At 47.4% G+C, this 20,393-nt stretch overlaps 1 protein-coding gene across 1 annotated transcript; it reads left to right on the forward strand.

Annotated features, from left to right (window-relative positions):
- Positions 1–4,199: 4,199 nt before the first annotated feature.
- ALDOC (aldolase, fructose-bisphosphate C) lies at positions 4,200–19,921 on the forward strand. Its single transcript, XM_066599600.1, has 9 exons — positions 4,200–4,281; positions 9,099–9,220; positions 9,777–9,988; positions 11,470–11,524; positions 15,704–15,864; positions 15,979–16,062; positions 17,195–17,369; positions 17,686–17,885; positions 19,140–19,921. The coding sequence occupies exons 2-9, from the start codon at positions 9,109–9,111 to the stop codon at positions 19,233–19,235; spliced, it is 1,095 nt and encodes a 364-aa protein (XP_066455697.1). The 5' UTR covers positions 4,200–4,281; positions 9,099–9,108; the 3' UTR covers positions 19,236–19,921.
- The last annotated feature ends 472 nt before the right edge of the window (positions 19,922–20,393 follow it).

Here is a 20,393-nt window from a genome sequence, read left to right on the forward strand (position 1 = left end):
CAGCTCCTCATCCCCTGACCTATTCTCCTGCCGAAGAAAAAACAAGAGGTCAGGAGAGGAGGAGAGGAAGATCTAGGATGCACACACTGCCATCAGTGTGTGCATCAGGCCGCGACACCGCAAAGTGATTACCAGTTAGGAAGCTGTAGCCAGATGTCCTGAAAGCGGGACAAATGGCTGTCCCGCTAGGGTCCTGGCGAAAAGCGGGACTGTCTCGCCTAAATCAGGACATCTGGTCACCTTAGCAAAGTGCACGTGATGTGATGTGACGTCTTCCATTGAAAACAATGGGAGAAACTCCACGACAGCTGCGGAGGAGGTTCCCTGCATCCCCGAAGTGAAGCGAGACTATTTGCACTGGAAAACGCCTCGTATCTTTGGGGATTTCACATGGATGGTGAGCACAATATGGGGGTGGGATTCACAGCCCAATATCACGCTCGCCCGTGTGAAAACTAGCCTAACAATTCTCGTTTTGAAAAGCGATCTTACTTTACAGCCTTTTTTCCCCCCACACCTGCCTAAAACTTTCACAGTACTGTATATTCTGTGTTACCCAGTTATTGCACTAAATGGTAATGCAGTATATAATTCACTTCAATCTGATCTTTGCCTTTTGATGCATTTGATGTGTTAATAGTCTAACAGTCTAATGGTGATACAAATGGTATTGTAGAACTTAAGGCCATTATCGAAGAGTTGAAGGTGACCTTGAAGAGCATTTCCTTGTCTTGGGCAGTGATGGGGAGGATGTGTGCAGCACTGTGATGTACAGAACATCCATTAGATAGATGGCTGGCTGAAGGTAATTTCAAGGTAATGTGAAAAGCTCTGCTGTAGCGGCTCATTGATTTATTCTTGTCTGCCTACTTCTACTATAGAGCTGTTGTCTTATATTAATTGGCATTTAATGGTTTAAACTGTACCACATGTTAGCTCCTCAGCAGGAGCAGTGCAGCGTTAGGGTAACCCCAGACACAAGTTGAGGAGCTGGGAGGGTAGAGTGCTCACTTGTCATGGTGGCACTTACTAGGCTCCCTCCCAGAGGGACACACGTAGCCTCGGCCAGAGCAGCACTGGGCCTCTTCCCGACACCCCTAGGATAGGGATGCCCAATAAACTGTAGAACAGGGATAGCAGATGTCACAGGTGACGCCACCATACCATTACCCACCGGTATGACCCTCGGCGGTAAATAAATGGAGCCGCAGACAGAAGTAACGTACCTCAGGTCCCTGGGAACGGTCAGGGCCTAGCAAAAACTTTACTGGAACAACTTCTTGTATACAAGGCACAAATAACAATGATTTGCAGTGTAGGCATTAGACAGACTTGAGAGTACCTCCAGCCGGTGATCCCAGACTTCAGGACGGCCGTGTAGGAAAAGATGAATAAAGAGTACCTCTGCACTGGCCTTGAAAGTGGCACCTGCTTCTTGCTCACGCTTTCTCTCTCTCTTCAATTGAGGCTCACTCCTCTCTCATTTCTGAAACATACACTTTCACGGAACCTCTCTTCTTCCTCCATTCTTCACCACATGAGGGTTGAAGATACCCCCATGTGACTAGCGCTCTCTCTCATGAACCCAGAAGAATCAGAATATATTTTTCCGCTTTCAGACACTCCTATTTATATTCGCACTCATACCACGTGACAAGACAAATTGATATATTGCAAGCATCACCCACACTTTTGCAGACACTTAACCCATGACACTCTGCAGCTGTGCAATACACATAACAGAATGACAAGACACTTGTGTACAGTACACCAACACAAGACATTACATGGAAGTGGCCAGGAATAGATGCACTGGGCCACTACAGCAGCATCAGCATAACTTCAGTGCTCATTCTACGTTCATATCCACAGAATTGGCACCATTTTATCATTCTATTGTCGGAGTTCATATGGCGTAGCTTTTTCATCTACTTGCCTTTTGTTTTTTGCAGCAGATGAAGGCCGGTTTCACACGGCTGAGACTCTCGTGTGAAATTTGTGCGTATCCAGACACACAAATCTTGCACGAATATGAACCCCATTCTTTTGAATGAGGTAACACTGGTGAGCGACTTTATCCCGCATCGCAAAAAAAATCATGGTATGTCCTATTTTTGGGCGTGGCGAGTAGTGCCTTAGTCGAGTATCTCCCCGCTCGTCTCTAAAGGTTCGGCTGCCGGTGCGGGTGACAGGTGAGTTGCGGCAGGGAGCGGGGGGAGGGGGAGAGGGAGAGAGAGATCTCCCCTCCATTCCTCCCCGCTCTCCCCCGCCGCTCCCTGCCCGCTGCCGGCAGCCGAATCTTTGCTCCCGAGCTGGCAGGTACTCGCTGAGGGCAATGCTCGATCGAGCAATTGCCCTTAGCGAGTATGCTCGGTCATCTCTAGTTGCTAGGATACATGCTAAAAAAATTGAAAAAAATTGAGGCCACCAACAGTTGTGACTAGCGGGTCTGTCTTTGGTTACAATGCAAGAGACGGAAAACATAATTACATTGGCAAACCTTCCATTTATGGGGGCTGTCTTAATAAGACAAGCCACTTTATCTGCTATACTACATATGGGCCACATGTGGGGGTCTCTATATTTCAAGGGGCCCCAACCATCGGTCCGCAGACCAGGACCGGACTGTTTGGAGTTGTTTGTCGGTTTTGCGGTGCTGCCGTCGGCTGCTCACTACGTTAGTAGTCCATACTGGCCTCCCCCTCTCCTCTGATGTCTCCTACTTGGTTCTACGGGAGCAGGGGTAGGAGGCGTCCGGCAGCACACTGACGTCACAGTGTGTAACAGGATCAGCGCCACTAGCAGTGCCAAGCAGAGCAGTAGCAGCGCTTGCACGAGGAGGAAGGGGTAAGTATATGGGTCTCAGGGGGGGTTGCTATTACTGCTCGGGCTGATATAGGGGATAGTAATAGTGTCCCCTATATCGCCCCCAGTAGTAATAGCATTACTACTGAAGCCACTGAAACCCCGCCACCATATGACCAAAGTCCCTGCCGGGCCATGGAAAAATGGTCTTGCTTGAAGCCGATCCCTGGTGCAAAAAAGGTTGGGGACCACTGCCCTATTTGGAATCCCTTTTATTAGCTACTTGGCAAAGAGAGTGGTGCACTTATCACATGACCAATAACTGCCGTTTCCAATGTCCATTAATAGTGGGGGAGGGTGGGAGTTGGATGATCCAAACTAACTAGTAAGTTCATTACTAACCGGGTGTTCCCCAGTATTGCCAACCCTGTAGCTAAGTATGGTATGAAGGGGCTATAAGGCATCGTCAATCACGTCTGGACATTTTGGATACCTACACTAGAAAACAAATTGCATCGACTCCACTATAAGCAACTTATCGTTAAACAGAGTTAAATACAACTAGGCATCCATATTGGATTTAGCCAAAAAAATGTATTTATTTTTTAGATTTTGCACATAAAAGGGTTGTAAACTATTGATGGCCTATCCTGAGGATACGTTATCAATAGTAAATCGGCAGAGGGTCCCAGCTAACGGACCCCTGCCAATCAGCTGTTTGCCGGGCTGGCGTACTTGGCACTAAACTAATTTCTGCAGTGGCCAGATTTGGTATTACAGGCTATTCATTTCAATGTGAACTTGGCCTGCACTACTAAGCCTAACCACAAAGGTACGAACGGAGCTGTCTGCTTCCTGCAGAATTCAGAAGTGATTCCAATTAGTTAAAAATGGCAAAAACCACATTGCACTTATAGGAAAATGTAATTTACATGCACGTGCAACGCTGTTGTGTTTTTCTTTTTTTGTTTCCCCCAGGAATTAATGGGAGATTCTTGCAGCGGAATAGACCAAAAAGGACATGCCGTGATTTTTTGATCACGCTTTTGGCGCGAGTGAAAAATCACTCGTAAATTAACTCATCGAAAATAATGAGTTCTATTCATTCAGGTGGCAAGACCAATCATCTAATTACCACAACTCTCATCATTTTCATATCTGAGATGTAACTGCATGCTGGCTTTTGAATGACAACTTCTAGTTGCCTGCCCTTCTAAGTGTATGAGGGGATGGCTGTATTCAGCATCAGAGGGCTGTTTCCATCCTGCCTTGAAGGAACAAGCAACAGAATACCCAGCGGACAAAGGAATAGCCAGTAGTAAGAGGCGTGACGTCAGCCAGATCCAGGGAGAAGCCTAGGGCGTGACGTCACTCCCCAATCAGCAGGGAGGGGCGGAGCCAGGAGCGGCTATTAGACCTCCGGAGTCACGTAGCTCTGCAGCAGAATCCGTTCGTTACCGGAGACAGCGGACACAGGTGAGGGGCGGCCGGCCGGCCGGGAAGATGATCCTCGAGGAGGGTGCATTGTAACTGGGGCTGCATCCTCAGTGCTGTGATGTCATCTGCAGGCCCGGGTAGCAGACTGATATGTCCTTATGACAAACTCAGCTCTGCTACATGCACAGGTGATGGGGAAACTGTACAATGTATCTTCTGGACTTGTGTTTATTACTAATTCCTCTAAAAGTATCTCTTGTCTTATATGATGTAGCGATGCTGCAGGGGGTTCTGGGTGTGACAGCCCATCGCTGCTGGGGACTACCTGTAGGACTACTGCACCCATAATACCCTGCTGAGACATGCTGGGGGTTGTGGTTCTTCTGCACCAGTAAATGGGTGTCAACATGCAGATGGTGGAGGGTGGGGGGACAGCAGCTGGAGACAAGGCTGATCTAAGGTGCTAGTAGACTGGCGGTGTAGTGGTGGGCTCTGGACTGGTGGTTAGTGGTGGGTTCTGGACTGGTGGTTAGTGGTGGGTTCTGGTGACACCTGTCATCGTCCTTCTATCTAGCGGATCTGCGATCCACCTGTTATGTAATCCTGTCTGCTGGCTAATATGTCTGCCTCTCTCTGTCTCCTACATGATGGATGTGCCGCCGCTGCTGCGCCATGTTTCTGCATCACTAGGCAGGTTTGTTGTCCTGGCCGGCATTCTTTGTGAGACTGCGGCCATGTTGGCTTCCCTCCTTGTGGAGATGCTGACGGTCCGGTGGCTCCTGGCCAGATGCACTACGGATGCTTCCCTGCAACCCAAAACTGGGCCTCCTGTCAGCATCTAGTTCTTGTAGCCCATCCTCCATCTTCCTGCCCACTCGCTCCTCCTTGTCCCCATGACAACAGCTACACGGTCACAGCAGTCTATGGAGGACGCCATGGATATCCTGCAGCGGGTGGGGACGTCACCTTGGGGTTCTTGCTGTGACCTCTGCGCTGCCTAGTGATCGCTCCGTGTCTCTGTAGGACATGGAAGGGGAAGGACGCCCCAAGGTCACAGCCTGATGACGGGTTTTATCTCATACTTGTGGTTTCTAAGTGCAGACAATATATTACACCATTCTAATGTGCGGAGCGGTGGGCTGACACCACACCCTTATGAAAGCTGTTGCCCATAGCAACCCATCACAGCGCAGCTTTCATGTTGCCTCAGCAGTATAAGAAACGAGCTGCGCTGTGATTGGCTGCTATGGGCAACAAAGACACAGATTTTCTTTGCGACTGCTTTCATAAGGGTGTGGTGCCGGCCCACCGCTCCGTGGCCCCCTGTGTACAATATGCATCCAAGCAAAAATATTCACCCTCCCTATGTGGCAGGGGTCTCCCAACTCCAGTCCTCAGGACCCCAGCAGGTCTTGTTTTCAGTGGGTGATATAATTGTTGTCAGACATTGCCACAGAGGCTCTTACTATAGGAAATCCTGAAAACATGACCTGTTGGGGTCCCTGAGGCCCAGCATTGGGGAACACTGAATTAGGCCTAGTGCCTATGGCCGTGACGGGCTCCGCAAGCGGAATTCCGCAGCGGAGCCCGTCACAGGCCCCCCCCAGAGACCCCATACTTCCGGATCCGCCGCCCGATGTCCCGCATGACGCTCCGGCGCGCATGCGCAGTAGAGCACATGACGCGGACGGCGGTAGGCATGGAAGCGTTTTCACGCTATCTTCCGCTGTGCTACAGTGGAAGAAAGCGTGATGGACGGCTTCCGTTGACTGCAATGTAAGCCGTCCGCGCATACGCCTGTGGCACATAGAACATACCACGGGTGAATTCACGGGGGGGAATTCCGCACTGTGAGCATCGCGCTATTAGGTTCAACAGAACCTAATAGTTGCGGGGAAATGCCAGAAATCCGACTGTGGGAATTAGCCCTTATTGTAAATCTAGATTACAGGCCATCTTCACCCGATCTGTGACCCTCCTGTAACTCTGCATACAAGCCCTCCTCTTTAGGCCGGCTTCACAGGAGTGTAATATGTAGTAAAATAGAACATGTTTATACACAATAATAAACTGCTAGTGTAACAGCTAAAATCCACATATTTGATGTACCATGTATTATATGTGCCTAATACGCAGTTCAAATGCGTTTGTGTTGAGCCTGGCCCTAAAACAATGAAGCATTGTACTCTACAGGGTGTATTGTAGTAAATGTTTTGATCAACTGGTATCTTGAAAAACTCAATATGAACTTTTCCCCCTGCTGGACCAGCTGGACTACGTCCTCTAACGCCGCCATTTTCTGGTACTGTGATGCCGAAGGAGACTGCAGCGGCGCTGATATGTACAGTTACATCTAGCCAATCAGCCCAAAAAAGGACCCAGTAAACCGCACAGGTGCAGTTCATGTAATGCCGGCACAATGCCAGAGGGGGGCAGTGTTGGGAGACGTAGTCCAGCAGGGGACACTCTCCAGACAGCCCATCAGAGATTGACGCACCCACCAATTTATATTTGACACGGGGGAAAGTTTTTTACCATCTCTTTGAATCGCTCCAAACGTTTACCAATATAATGCCTCCCTGTTTTCTGCACGCAGGTGATGACCGCTACCCTGTATATAATGGCCTTTTCTAATGCTTTTGTCCCTGAGAGAAGTCAATGGTGCTGGTAGTAAGAAAAAAAAATGGAACCCCTTATTCTGATCTATGTAGTCTGCTCAAAAACATGGCTGACATCACTGCCAGAACTCAATGCTTTACAGAAGGTTTTATCTTTCATCTGCATTGTGCGATTCTCTTTGCCGCTGCCAGTATGCCCGGTGGCAGGATGCCACACTGTTTTGTTTCCCTAACCATTGTCGCTTCATTACCTCTGAGGCTCCGTCCCCCCAGAACACTTTCTTCCTCCGATTACCATGGCAGCCGAGTATCTGTCAGCATGGCAGCCATATTAATTAGTCAGCTGATGAGCTAAGCTTGACTACCCCGGGGACCCCGTATTGTCCTATACATGACCAATGCTGCCTTGTACCCAGTGATCCTCCGGGGGTTAATAATGACACCCACCGTCTACCTGATGAATAATGTGGAGTCTTGGGAGACGCTGAGATCCTTAAGACTTCCTGGCATGTTGTCAGAGGTTTATAGGGCAGTAATCTGTTCAGGCTGCAATCCGCGGACGGTGAAAGCATATTAAGTTTGATTAAGGCTGTATTTACACGGGCGAGTGCGATGTAGGTCAGTGAAAAGTCACCATTCCACCTGCGATTTTTATAACTGTTTCCTCCATGTGCCCTGCACTACACATGCGCATCGGCTGAGGCACTCGCAGCGGATCCGGACCGGTGAGTGTTTCTCCAGCTAGGCACCGGTTCCAATTTCACAGTGGCAATCCGACCCGTCTGTGGGCATTGGGCCTAAAGGAAAGCAGTTTCAAGGTACCTGTGAGCACCCAAGGGATGTGAAGGTTAAAGGGGTTGTCTGGTTGTAAACTATTGATGGTCAGAATAAGTCATAAATAGTAGATTGGCGGGGTTTGTTGGCCAGGACCACTGCTGATCAGCTGTATGCCGGGTGGTTCTACTTCTGTAATAAACTGAATTCTGCAGGAAGCAGACAGCTCCATTCTTGCTATAGTGGCCAAGCTTGGTATTTCAGGCCAAGTTCCCATTGTAATACAAAGCTAAGCTACTGCAGTAGAAACAAAGCTGTCTCCTTCCTGCTGAAGTCTGCTTGGTGCACAGGCTTGCTGGGGGGTTGTTGCCCAGGCTCACTACCAATCTACTGTTGACTACTTATTCTGAGGCAACTGGACAACCCCTTTAATGCTTAGACTGGCACCTATGCATGCTTGCTGGCATTGCCCAGTGTCTTAATTCAAAATGAATAAGCCAAAAAAGAAATATGGGCTCACCTCACCAGCAGTATCTTCCAGTGTTGCAGGGAGATCTGAGATTCAACAGGAGCTCTGTCCTCAAACAGCCGACGGCAAACGGCTAAATTCTATATAAAGAAACCTAGAAGTGGAGAGGAGCTGCTACCGTTAAAAAAATGTCATTCTTTATTGAGTAAAAAAAGCATACAGCTCACAGGTTCGCGCTGAACGCGTTTCGGCTGTAGTAGCCTTTGTCAACAGCTATGAGGTATGGGATACACAAGACATTTATAGACCAAATCAAAGAAGCAATACCTGTGTGTGCTAGCTGGCTGAGGAATGGTGTGGAGGGTGTGTTCAGGAGTTAATTGCACCACATGTTGTAACCAGCATACAGAGATTTGTTGCAAAAAAGTTTAAGGGTGCGTTCACAAGAGCGTATATCAGCTCAGTTTTCACGCCGAGCCGATATACGTCCTCCTCATCTGCAGGGGGGGGGGGGGGGGGGGAGCCTGGAAGAGCCAGAAGCAGGAACTGAGGCTCCCGCCCCCCCTCTCTGCCTCCTCTCCGCCCCTCTGCACTATTTTCAATGAGAGGGGGTGGGGGTGGGGCTAAGGCGTGCGAATTAGCCCCGCCCCCATCCCGCCTCTCTTTATTGCAAATAGTGCAGAGGAGGCAGAGAGGGGGAGGGAACTCAGTTCCTGCTCCTGGCTCTTCCAGCCAACCCCCCCCACCCCCTGCACATGAGGAGGACGTATATCGGCTCGGCGTGAAAACCGAGCCAATATACGTTCGTGTGACTTCACCCTTAGACAGACAGAGGAACAAGTATGTATGTGGATATCTGGAAAATAGTATTTGAATACATCAATACAGTGATAAATAAGTGAAAATTTTAAAGGGAAAAGGAATCTGGAAGGCAAAAATTCCAACAAAATGGCCTCTTCTGACTTTATCACCTTTTAACCCTTGATATCCCACAGAGCCTACAAGATGACCCACCAATACCCAGCACTCAGTTCTGAGCAGAAGAAGGAGTTGTCAGACAATGCACAACGGATTGTATCTCCAGGGAAGGGTATTCTTGCTGCAGATGAATCCGTGGGTAAGTGATGCTGGAGATTAAGATGAAGAACCTGTATTGATCACTGATAATAAATGTACATTTTTATGACTTTTGCCTTCAATTGTGCTGGTGGAACTGCACCCTTCTCTAGATGGCTTTCCATCTCCTAATGGCACCCCCCCCCCCCTCTCACCTAGATTACAGGCAAGGGCATTCATGTCCAAAAGGCTATAAAGCCCCAGGGTGAAGGAGGGAGGCGAGTCTAGCCTTAATTACGTTACAAGCAGTGTGGACCTGCAAAGACACCCAACAATGGTGCCCAAAAAGGGGAGGAGAGGGGACCGAATAGTAGTCTACCTTACTTTGCTTACGTCACCTGACCTTTCAGTCTTGATGGTGTGCTAAAATACTTGTACTTAAGATTATTAGGTCATTACATTTTTCTGCAAAACCTCAAGTGCAGTTGACCTGATGACTTTAGGAAATCAAAAAAAGTAGGATGGCAATGCCAATGGCTGCAGGTCGTATAGGACTGGCACCCCTTTGTGGTAGGTATGTAAAGAAGTTTAACTTGTACTATGTGCTTCTCTCATAGGGAGCATGGCCAAGCGTCTGACCGGTATTGGAGTAGAGAACACAGAGGAGAATAGGCGGCTTTACCGCCAACTCCTTTTTAAAGGTGATGACCGTATGCAGGCGTGCATTGGAGGCGTCATCTTCTTCCATGAGACGATGTACCAGCAGGGAGACTGTGGCACCAACTTCGTGAAGATGATTAAGGATAAAGGCATTGTTGTAGGAATCAAGGTAAGAAAATGTCGCGTTAATATTCAAACTTGCAGGTTCCCGCAAACCAGTGTCTTTAGAAACCAGCGGCGTCTCTTTTGTTAATGCTGTATCTGGTATTGCAGCTCTGCTTTGTCTGGTATGTATAGAGTGGGATTGAGAGCCAAGCCTGCGCCATATAGTACCAGTGTAAGCGATCTTTGACAACTTGAACCCAGCTGCAGTTGGCATTCATAGCGATCGCGGCTGCTAACCCCTTAAATGCTGATGGCATGATGATTTCTATCCACATTCCTAAGTCTGATCTAGCAAATCAACGCATTGTCAACCCCTTCCCAAAAATCTACAACACCAGAACTGCTCTCTTGGTCATCCTAATTCAAAGAAAATGACAAGATTACATAGCTTTTTTTTTTTTTTTTTTTTTTTTTTCCTCCTCTCCATGAGCCCAAGACAGTGCCTATGAGAGACCGCCTCCAAGATCTCTTTAAAGACAGGGACAGTCCTTCACTACCTCTAGATTTGATAAGATTTCATGGACTACTTGAGGCCTTTTTCTATTTTACTTATGTTTATACTTAAACCCCCTTATTTCCTCCTCACACCCAGCAGTATGCAGTCCTAAGCCCTTGCTCATGACCTGAAGGTGTGCAGGTTCAATCCTTGCATGGTTCAGATAGCCGGCTCAAGGTTGACTCTGCCTTTCATCCTTCAGAAGTCGGTAAAATGAGTACCCAGCTTGGCAGGGGGTAACAAATAAACTATCTGAAAGCGCTGTGGAATAAGTTGGCGCTTGACGAATAACAAGTCTTAATAAATTTCCAAGAATCTAAAGGTGTCCAACTGTTCCTCCACATCAGGGCTTATTCACACACATATATGTATATGTGTGCAATGTCCATTCTTCAGCAACGTGCACAAATACACTTATGCTCACATGACTCAGGCCTTGTATATCAAATACCAGATTCCCATTTTAAGCCAATAGTGTCAGTCAGGACTGTGCAGTTTGTATGAACAGACCCAGCATGGCTGCCATGTCTGTGTCTAAGCCATAGTGCCAGTAGGAACAGAACCACTGTGCTGTATCTGCCTTCTCCCACTACCCACAGGACAGTGGATGGCATGTGATCAGTGGGGGTACAACCTCTGGGATGCCAGTCTGCCAGCACTGTTCTTGAAGAAGCCTTCAAGTTGCACATAATTTGATAACCTGACGTTCTGTGTTCACAACTGTCTTGTGTCCTGGAATGCACGCTGCTCCTGCTGTGCCACGAGGACGCTGGAATGTGAAGGGGAAGTCATCCGTTCTCCCTCTTGTTTAGGCTCTATAATTAGAGCCATGGATTGCAGTAAACTAGATAACCCAGGAGCTATACTGTAGACGCAGTCCTGGGAATAGGCCAAACCAATTCGGCAGCTGCTGAGCACCTAGATGAATGAATTTTCAAAAATTGTCGACGGTTCATAGATATTGCTGAGTAATTGTCTCTTTATGACAGGTTGATAAAGGGGTGGTCCCTCTTGCTGGCACGGATGGAGAAACTACAACTCAAGGTCAGTGATATGTTGGCATGTCTAGTGGGCGAAAAGGAACATAAGGGTTCTACAGTTGCACTAAATTTGTTTGCCTCCCATTGCAAGTTAGTTATTTGCCACCTTTCAGCTGTTTGTCACACGAGTGCTTTTACAATTTAAATAAATATAACAAGTAGTTTGTCCAAAATCAACACAAAATGCCATTTTTAATGACTACTGCAGTATCAGAATGAGGGTGTATTCACACGAACGTATATCGGCTCAGTTTCATGCCGAGCCGATATACGTTGTCTCTCTCTGCGGGGGGGGGGGGGGGATGGAAGAGCCAGAAGCAGGAACTGAGCTCCTGCCCCCTCTCTCTTTTCTCTGCCTCCTCTCCACCCCTCTGCACTATTTGCAATGGGGAGAGGTGGGATGGGGGTGGGGCTAATTCGCATACCTTAGCCCCGCCCCATCCTGCCTCCTCTCATTGCAAATAGTGCAGAGGGGCAGAGAGGAGGCAGAGAGGGGGTGGGAGCTCAGTTCCTGCTCCTGGCTCTTCCATTCCCCCGCACACGAGGACAACGTATATCGGCTCGGCGTGAAAACCGAGCCGATATACGTTCGTCTGAATGCAGCCTTATTCATCTCCTTCATGATAAATGTCTTTAGTACTTAGTACCAATCCATAACACTACTAAGTGTACCCAATAAATATCTACCCCATTCTTGATTAAAAGCTTCAAGGCCTGAGGCCTGAGCATGCACAGAAGAATCAGTGACGCGTAGTTCAGCTGAATGAAACTTCTTTATTCTAATCAAGCTGCATGGGGTTTTATAGAAAGCGTACATAGTTAATACGTCATGAAGTACGAATCTGTAGCTGATTGGTTATTGCATTGTATGAGTCTCTTCCTTCAGGAGCTAACGTCCTCATCTTGGAATTCCTGGACGAGGAATACGCCATCTTGGGTAAACTGTTAGGAACACAGTGGGAGGGGGAGGCATATTGGCCTCTTACACAAGCTCAGTACTATGGAGCAATTCCAGCAACCCCATTGGTTCTGATTCACAATCCCAGCAACCTGATTGGTTGTTTTGATTCAACCTGACTGGTTGTTAGGGCCGAGCTTGAGAGTAATATAGATATATGCGAGGGGAAGCGAGTAGTTACCACTTTCAGACAGCTGTTAGTAGTGTAGAAAAGCACATATTTGCAATAGACATCTTACTTGGTTTATTACAGTCCATTACAGTAGAGCACCTTCTGCTGTTATGATCTGATGCATTGCCAGACTGCAGCTGGTCACAACTATCCTGAGGAATGGTCGTCTTGGGTTTGTGTACTACAACTGTCTTCTTCATATCCCACCAAAGATTTTCTGTGGGGTTCAAGTCAGGTGACACTGGCTGCCACTTCAGGACTCCTGAAACTTGGTGGACTTTGAGCTATGCTTGGGATCATTGTCTTGTTGGAAGGTCCAATGACACGCAAGCTTCAGCTACCTTACAGAAGGCATGACTTTCTCCTAGAATTTCCTCATACTTGATTGAACCCATCTTGCCCTCCACATGCTGCAGGTTTCTAGTGCTGGAGGAAGTAAAGCATCACCAAGCCACCGCCATGCTTCACTGTGGGCAGGGTGTTCTCTTCAGCATATGCTTTATTCTTCCTCCTGACAGACGATGATTCATAGGCTTGAAAAGTTCCAGTTTTGTTTCATTACTCCACAGAGCAGAATCTCAAAACTTCTGTGGCTTATTTATATGGTTTTGAGCACATTAGACTATTTCTGGTGCTCTTGGGTCAGTAGAGATTTATGTCTTGGTGTTCAGGCATGAGGACATGCAGCATTTTAATATGCACCTTAGGCCTCCAGCACACTAACACCTTTTGTGCGTGTTTTCTTGTATGTGCAAGGCAATGATCTCTTAACCCTCTTTTTTTCCCTTTCATTAGCCACTCTCTTGCCTTGGCCATACTTCTAACATGCAATCAAACGTCAGTCCTCAAAGCCTGAGCCGGTCCAGGTATCTGATGGGTTTTTATCTCAAGCACACCTGATGTATCTAATGAAACTAGCTTTATCAGGTGTTCTTTAGAACTCTTTTGCAAGTTTGTACCCTTATGAGAGATTATATTTTAAGACTGCAGCTGTCAGAAGTGGCATTTTGTGTTGACTGGGGTTTGTAGAAATCTTACACACTGCAGAAAGAACCCCATACACTTGTATAGAATGGCTACTTCAGTCCAAAAATGATGTGAATTTGGGCTGCTTCTGTTCCGGATGTACAAGAGTGTAAGGAAGTGATAATGTTTTGGTTTTCCTACAATTATTCCTAATGTTCTTATGGGAATCTGATTACTTGCATTATCGGTGGGATATTAGTTCATGTATTGTCTGTCTTGATGCCTAATTTTCTTCATAAAATATTAATTGAAACCTTGTATCTATTCACAATTTCCTGTGTTCTTCCATTGGGGACAAAGGACCAGGGGGTATATGCTGCTCCCACTAGGAGGCATGACAAAGGTCTGTTCCTCCTACACCAGCTATACCCAACCTACTGGCACTAAGCCAATCAGTTTCCACCCCCTATGTCTTTCTACTGGAGGCTCGTTCCTTAACCCTTCCAAGCCTATTTCCGCCTCCTGTCAGTCCCTTGTTCACTTCACAATCTTCCTCCAATGTCCAGGCTCTTCAGCCACTCTAGTGCTAGCCACCAGAGCCCCCTTGTTCTTATAGCTGCAACTTTCCAAAGCCACTTGGCTTACCACAACTCCCGATGGCCGTGGAGTCCATCTGCTATTGAGGCATGTCGTCAGGTTTTGTTCTGTCCCTTGGATATATATTTTTTTTTTTCCTCCTGTAGTATCCCACCTTAGTGGCGGCAGCATATACATGTAGTTCCCCCCCCCCCCCCCCCCCCTCCCAATAAAGACTGAGGGATTTTATGGTAAATCAAAAACCCATTCTTTTCCTACTGTGGAAGCTGCTCCAACTGTACAGACAAGTGAATGCATTAAACTGGAGAATAAAAAATTAAGTGCCCCTCTAAGGGGTATGACAGTCTAACGTAAGGATTAATCTCTGTATAAATAGAAAGTTCTACAACTTTCTAATTTTTTTTTTTTTTTTTTTTTCTATTCTTGAAATCGTCATTCACTGACAGGAAACATAACACTTGTTTTTACATTCGGGGGCAACAATCCCTACAGACTATAGTTTTCTAATTCGGCATTTAAAGCGACCCTCTTTTTTTTTTTTTTTTTTTTTTTTTGTTTTAATGTCCCCGGACTGGAGGGGTAGGGGGTATAGTACCTGGAGTTGTTCCGTAATGTTTTCCCTCTGATCTGCTGCTTCTGGGTCCTGGTTTTTAGCTGTCTAAGATTGGCAGCAGTCTTCATACTTCCTAATTCCCCACAGTGCTCTGGTAGTGTTTGAGCAGAAATGGTACATTAGTAATCTGTGCTAATCACATGATCACTGGCCAATCAGAGCGGTGTGCATTACGTAGTTAGAAAACTGCTTAGATAGCCAAAACAGCGCCCAAAACCCGCAGATCAGAGGGGCGTCAGAGAAGAACTGCCAGTAGTATACCCCTTCAGTCCCTGGACAGGGATAGTTTTCCCCCTGAAACTGGAGGGTCGCTTTTAAGCATAAGGCCTCATGTCCATGGGCAGGTCTGATTCCGCATGCGGGAGCCCACAGCGGAATCCCACCCTCCCTGCGACTGAGGACACTATTTTACCTGTGCGGATCCCGTGTGGGTTTTCTGCATCCTGACCGGATCTTCTTTCTTCATGGCGGATGTGTGTGGGCGTGCTGGCTGGCACATGTGCACAGTAAGAGGTTTTATGTATTTTTTTTTAAGCTCCTGCTTTCACGTCCGCAGTGGGGCTGTGCCGCGGATCGGACTGCTTCCATTGACTTCTATGGAAGCCGTCCGTGTGTGATCTGCAGTGAAAAGGAGCATTCTGCGATTTGTTTTCCTGGACCAAAGTGTCCGCGTCAAATCCGCATGCTTTAACGCATTTGCAGACGGCTCATGTATCCCTATTTGCGGATCTTCAGCACGGGGTAACCCGCGCGGATCCCGTCAATCAGATCCGCCCGTGGACAGTGGGCCCAAGAGCCTAGATAAAACTGGAAAACCACTTTAATGACTGTTCAATCCAGCTTTCTCCTTTCCTGCATATTTGTTGCTGTCTTCCAGGTTTGGATGGCTTGGCGGAGCGCTGCGCTCAGTACAAGAAAGATGGTGCTGACTTTGCAAAATGGAGATGTGTGCTTAAGATCAGCGAACATACCCCCTCTTCCTTGGCTATTATGGAGAATGCCAATGTACTTGCCCGCTATGCCAGCATCTGTCAGCAGGTAAATAGGATTACACAATGACCCATCTGTGGCAGGGATTACAAGGAAGCTTATTGTGTGACCGTATACACTGGACAAACCTGTATGTGCAGCTAATATTTCTCTTTCCTGCAGAATGGCATTGTTCCAATTGTAGAGCCTGAAATCCTTCCTGATGGCGACCACGACCTGAAGCGCTGCCAGTATGTCACTGAAAAGGTGTGTGCTAAGGGCATCATGCTCCTTGTATCTGGGTAAAAGATACGACCAAGTTCACGATCTACATATGGGTGCAAAATATGACCACTGTAGCCTAAAAGGGGTGGTTTAACCCTTTCCTATATATGACATACATGTACGTCATCAGCAGGAGGTAGTTCCAGCAAAATACCGTACATCTATGTCATGGAGTTGTGCTCCCAGTCATGACGGACTCCTGGGATCGGAGATAACTCTTGATTCTGGCATTTAACTTCCTAGGTTCTGTCTTATATCTGTGAGATCTGGCCTTCACACTCGCCCAATTGTACATGTGATCATTTATCCCCCATACTGATCAGGTGCAGCTTTACACAGCCTGGGTGGGCAAACAAACGTTCATGTCAGATCAACTGGCTACATAAGGGGTTAAAAGCTCGTTTAATAACGTTGTATAGGTATGGTAAGGCGTATTAACTGCATCTGCTTGGCACAACTAGTACCGTCTTTCCCCTAAAATAAGACACTGTCTTATATTAACTTTTGCCCCAAAAGAGGCACAGTGTCTTATTTTCGGGGGGGGGGGGGTGTTATACTCACCTGATCTGCGGCGTCCCAATGGTCTCTGGCGCTGCGGCAAACTGCAGTGTCCTCCTGGTCTGCCATCTCAGCTTCTTCTGGTAATGGGGCTGAATGACAGCACTGGCTGTGATTGGCTCATCAAGCACTGGCTGTTATTGGCTGCTGGCGCTCGATTAGCCAATCACAGCGCTCTCTTTGCTGGAGGCGGGGTATTCAAAGCCCCGTCACTAGGAGAAGCTGAGATGGCAGACTGGGAGGACTCTGCAGTTTGCCACAGCGCCGTCGGAGACCATCAAGATGCCGCGGACCAGGTGAGTATTTATTTGTGTTTGGTTTTTTTTAAATTTGGGAAGGGGGGGGGGGGGGGGCGTGCATGTTCGCTAGGTCTTATTTTCAGGCGAGGCTTATATTTCAAGCCTCCCCCGAAAACCTGGTGGGTCTTACTATCAGGGTAGGACATACTTTCAGGGGAAACATGGTAATTGTGTTTTTGGGATACATCGGGACTTTGTACTATCCATACATGATGGCTCATGTCTGTGGTAACTAGTCTGACTTCTGCCCTGTCTAGGTTCTTGCTGCTGTGTACAAGGCTCTTAGTGATCATCACGTTTACTTGGAGGGAACACTACTGAAACCTAACATGGTAACTGCTGGTCATGCTTGCCCAAAGAAATACACCGCTGAGGAGATTGCCATGGCCACGGTAACCGCCCTCCGTCGCACTGTGCCCCCTGCAGTGCCAGGTAAAGGCTCTCCTCTATGGTTACTTAATATTGGCCTCTGCTGGGTTCTGTCATCACTACTTCCCCTCCTTTTAGGATCCCACTACACCCTCATCCCCCCCCCCCCCCCCCCTTCCCCTCTTTAGGGTATAACTGAAATCTTTTGGATGACAGTGCTATATAATGAGCTGCTATGTTGACTTGCATGCAGGCCGGAAGACTTTGTAACTAATTAACTTTTACTTAACGTATTCAATAGGCTCCTGCGTAATCTTGCGTCTGGAGACTATGACCTGAATAATGCAGGGGGTTTTATTCTTGGTTATTCCTTATCCAGGCGTTACCTTCTTGTCTGGTGGGCAAAGTGAGGAAGAGGCCACCATTAACCTAAATGCAATCAACAACTGCCCTCTGGCAAGACCCTGGGCTCTCACCTTCTCCTACGGACGAGCCCTTCAGGCTTCTGCTCTGAACGCTTGGCGTGGAAAGAAAGCAAATGCAAGTGCAGCCACTGAAGAGTTCTTGAAACGGGCGGAGGTAAGGTCATCCGTACATCCAAGACACACATTCTTTAAATACTTTAGGGCCCCTGTCCACAGCCGAGGCGGAATATCGCTGACAGGTCTCTGAGATGAGTTTATCTAATAGGCTCACCGCAGAGAATCGCAGCATGCTGCAATTTAAATCCTGTGAGTGTAGAATCACTTTGATTCTCCGCTCGTGGACGCATAGTAATCCTATGAAGACTTGACAGCGCATGATCCACGGGCAATTTATAACCCGTGGATCATTGCCATGAACGGGCAGCCTTACTCTGCGATAGTCCTGGGGTCGAGTTCTCTAAGGCTTTTGAGCCAAGTGGCATAGTCTTCTGGATTTAATGCCAATGATTCTGCTTGTCACTCTCCAGAAACTCTCGGGTGTTGAGACTACAGACCACAAAATTGTCTGTCAACATATCACTGAGCTGTCATTGTCCCTCGTACCACTACTAGGGGTGACCAACTGGTGTATGCGATGGTTTCTCCCCAAGAAACTCGACTATATGAAAGGCTCTTTATCTGAAATGAAGCTTTCAGAGATGTCTGTGAATATGCCAAAAAAGTGCTAAACAAATAAAAAGGTAAACTTTTGTGTTAAAGGGGTTGTCTCGCGGCAGCAAGTGGGGTTATACACTTCTGTATGGCCATATTAATGCACTTTGTAATATACATCGTGCATTAAATATGAGCCATACAGAAGTTATTCACTTACCTGCTCCGTTGCTAGCGTCCCCGTTGCCATGGTTCCGTCTAACTTCGGTGTCTTCTTGCTTTTTTAGACGCGCTTGCGCAGATGCATCTTCTCCCTTCGGCTGGTCTTGGAAGCATCGGCGTTTTGGCTCCGCCCCCTTGTACGCGTCATCGCGTAGCTCCGCCCCCGTCATGTGCCGATTCCAGCCAATCAGGAGGCTGGAACCGGCACACGTCATGGGGCGGAGCTACGCGATGACGCGAAAAGGGGGCGGAGCCAAAACGCCGATGCTTCCAAGACCAGCCGAAGGGAGAAGATGCATCTGCGCAAGCGCGTCTAAAAAAGCAAGAATACACCGAAGTTAGGCGGAACCATGGCAACGGGGACGCTAGCAACGGAGCAGGTAAGTGAATAACTTCTGTATGGCTCATATTTAATGCACGATGTATATTACAAAGTGCATTAATATGGCCATACAGAAGTGTATAACCCAACTTGGTTTCGCGAGACAACCCCTTTAAACTAACTTTCTTTTCTTTTGTTTTCCCCTTTTTCAAGGCCAATGGGCTTGCAGCCTGTGGAAACTATGCAGCTAGTGAAGATGGCTCAGGGGCAGCTGGCCAGTCCCTGTATGTTGCTAATCATGCCTATTGAGACCAGTGGTGTGACCAGCACTGACCTACAGAACAATTCCACTCTGCTTTCCTCTCCTCCAAGCAGCATCCTTGTGGACCCCTTGCAGCCAGAGCTTGGATAGCCACAGCCACTTCCCACCCAGCTTCTCATAACTGCTCACTGCCAGTTGGAGCCCATTGCAGCTTGCGCTGTGATAAGGCTGGATCTAGGGTACAATGATGGGGTCTAACGCCTATCCTGCACTGTAACTCACTTGGTCGTGTCAAATATTTTCCTACTAGATTTTATTTTTGAGGCCTAATATATGAAAAGAAATGTAAATGGTCATATACAGATGAGGACGTGATATGGTCTATTAAGAGGGTCCTCTGCTGGGCGGTTGAAGGCGAGATTGGTTCCATTGGTCTGTTACACTGTCTGACCCTATCTCCGTCTATAGTATTGCCTTGGAAAGGCTTTCGTTAAGCCATGACTTTCCCACCCAAGCACTGTTCTGTGAAAGGTCTTGCACTTTGTGGTACATCTTTAGATTACTTGGTTGTGTGCTGCTACACCCTCCGCCGAAAACTGAGCGACCTCCATTGGAAAAGGAAGGGAGGGTATAGCTTACTAAATCCTGTGCATTGTGCTATAGTGTCGTCTATCTGTATGCAACTGATGTACCAAATAGTTAAAGAAATAAACTATAGTGAATTAAAGAGAAATGGCTGATTGGTACTCATTTATCTGTGGTGTGTCTTCAATCAATTTATCTCCTTCAAGACCAGAGGGGGTGGTGGGGGTTGTATGTTTTGGTTTTTTTTTGTTTTTTTTTTTCTCTCCAACTTTTCTATAGGTTGCACAAGAGTCTGTCGCCAGTGCAGGATGACGCGGTGGGCGGGGACACGTAATCGCATGCTGCAAGAGATGCTCATCTGAGCACTGCCTTAAAGTGAATGCACACAGATGGATTTCTGCTGTGGAATCCGGAATGGGTATCCGCCTCCGTGCCCTGCAGCAAATGCCCTCCATAGCGTGCTATGGAAAAGTGGTTATATATATATATATATATATATATATATATATATAAAATTTTCATGCACATGAGCAGAAACAAATTGCGGTTTCCGCTTACGGAGGGAAAAAAAAAATTACAGTATGCTCTATCTTTCTGCAGTGTCCGCATGGACTGCTTCC

The sequence above is a fragment of the Eleutherodactylus coqui genome, chromosome 4 (assembly GCF_035609145.1).
Source record: "Eleutherodactylus coqui strain aEleCoq1 chromosome 4, aEleCoq1.hap1, whole genome shotgun sequence".
Taxonomy (NCBI): Eukaryota; Metazoa; Chordata; class Amphibia; order Anura; family Eleutherodactylidae; genus Eleutherodactylus; species Eleutherodactylus coqui.

Coding starts and splice junctions, on each gene's coding strand:
- ALDOC (XM_066599600.1), top strand. CDS start 9,109: ATGACCCACCAATACCCAGCACTCAGTTCTGAGCAGAAGAAGGAGTTG. Junction 16,063..17,194: donor GCCAGTATGTCACTGAAAAG/GTGTGTGCTAAG, acceptor TGCCCTGTCTAG/GTTCTTGCTGCTGTGTACAA. Junction 17,886..19,139: donor AGTTCTTGAAACGGGCGGAG/GTAAGGTCATCC, acceptor CCCTTTTTCAAG/GCCAATGGGCTTGCAGCCTG.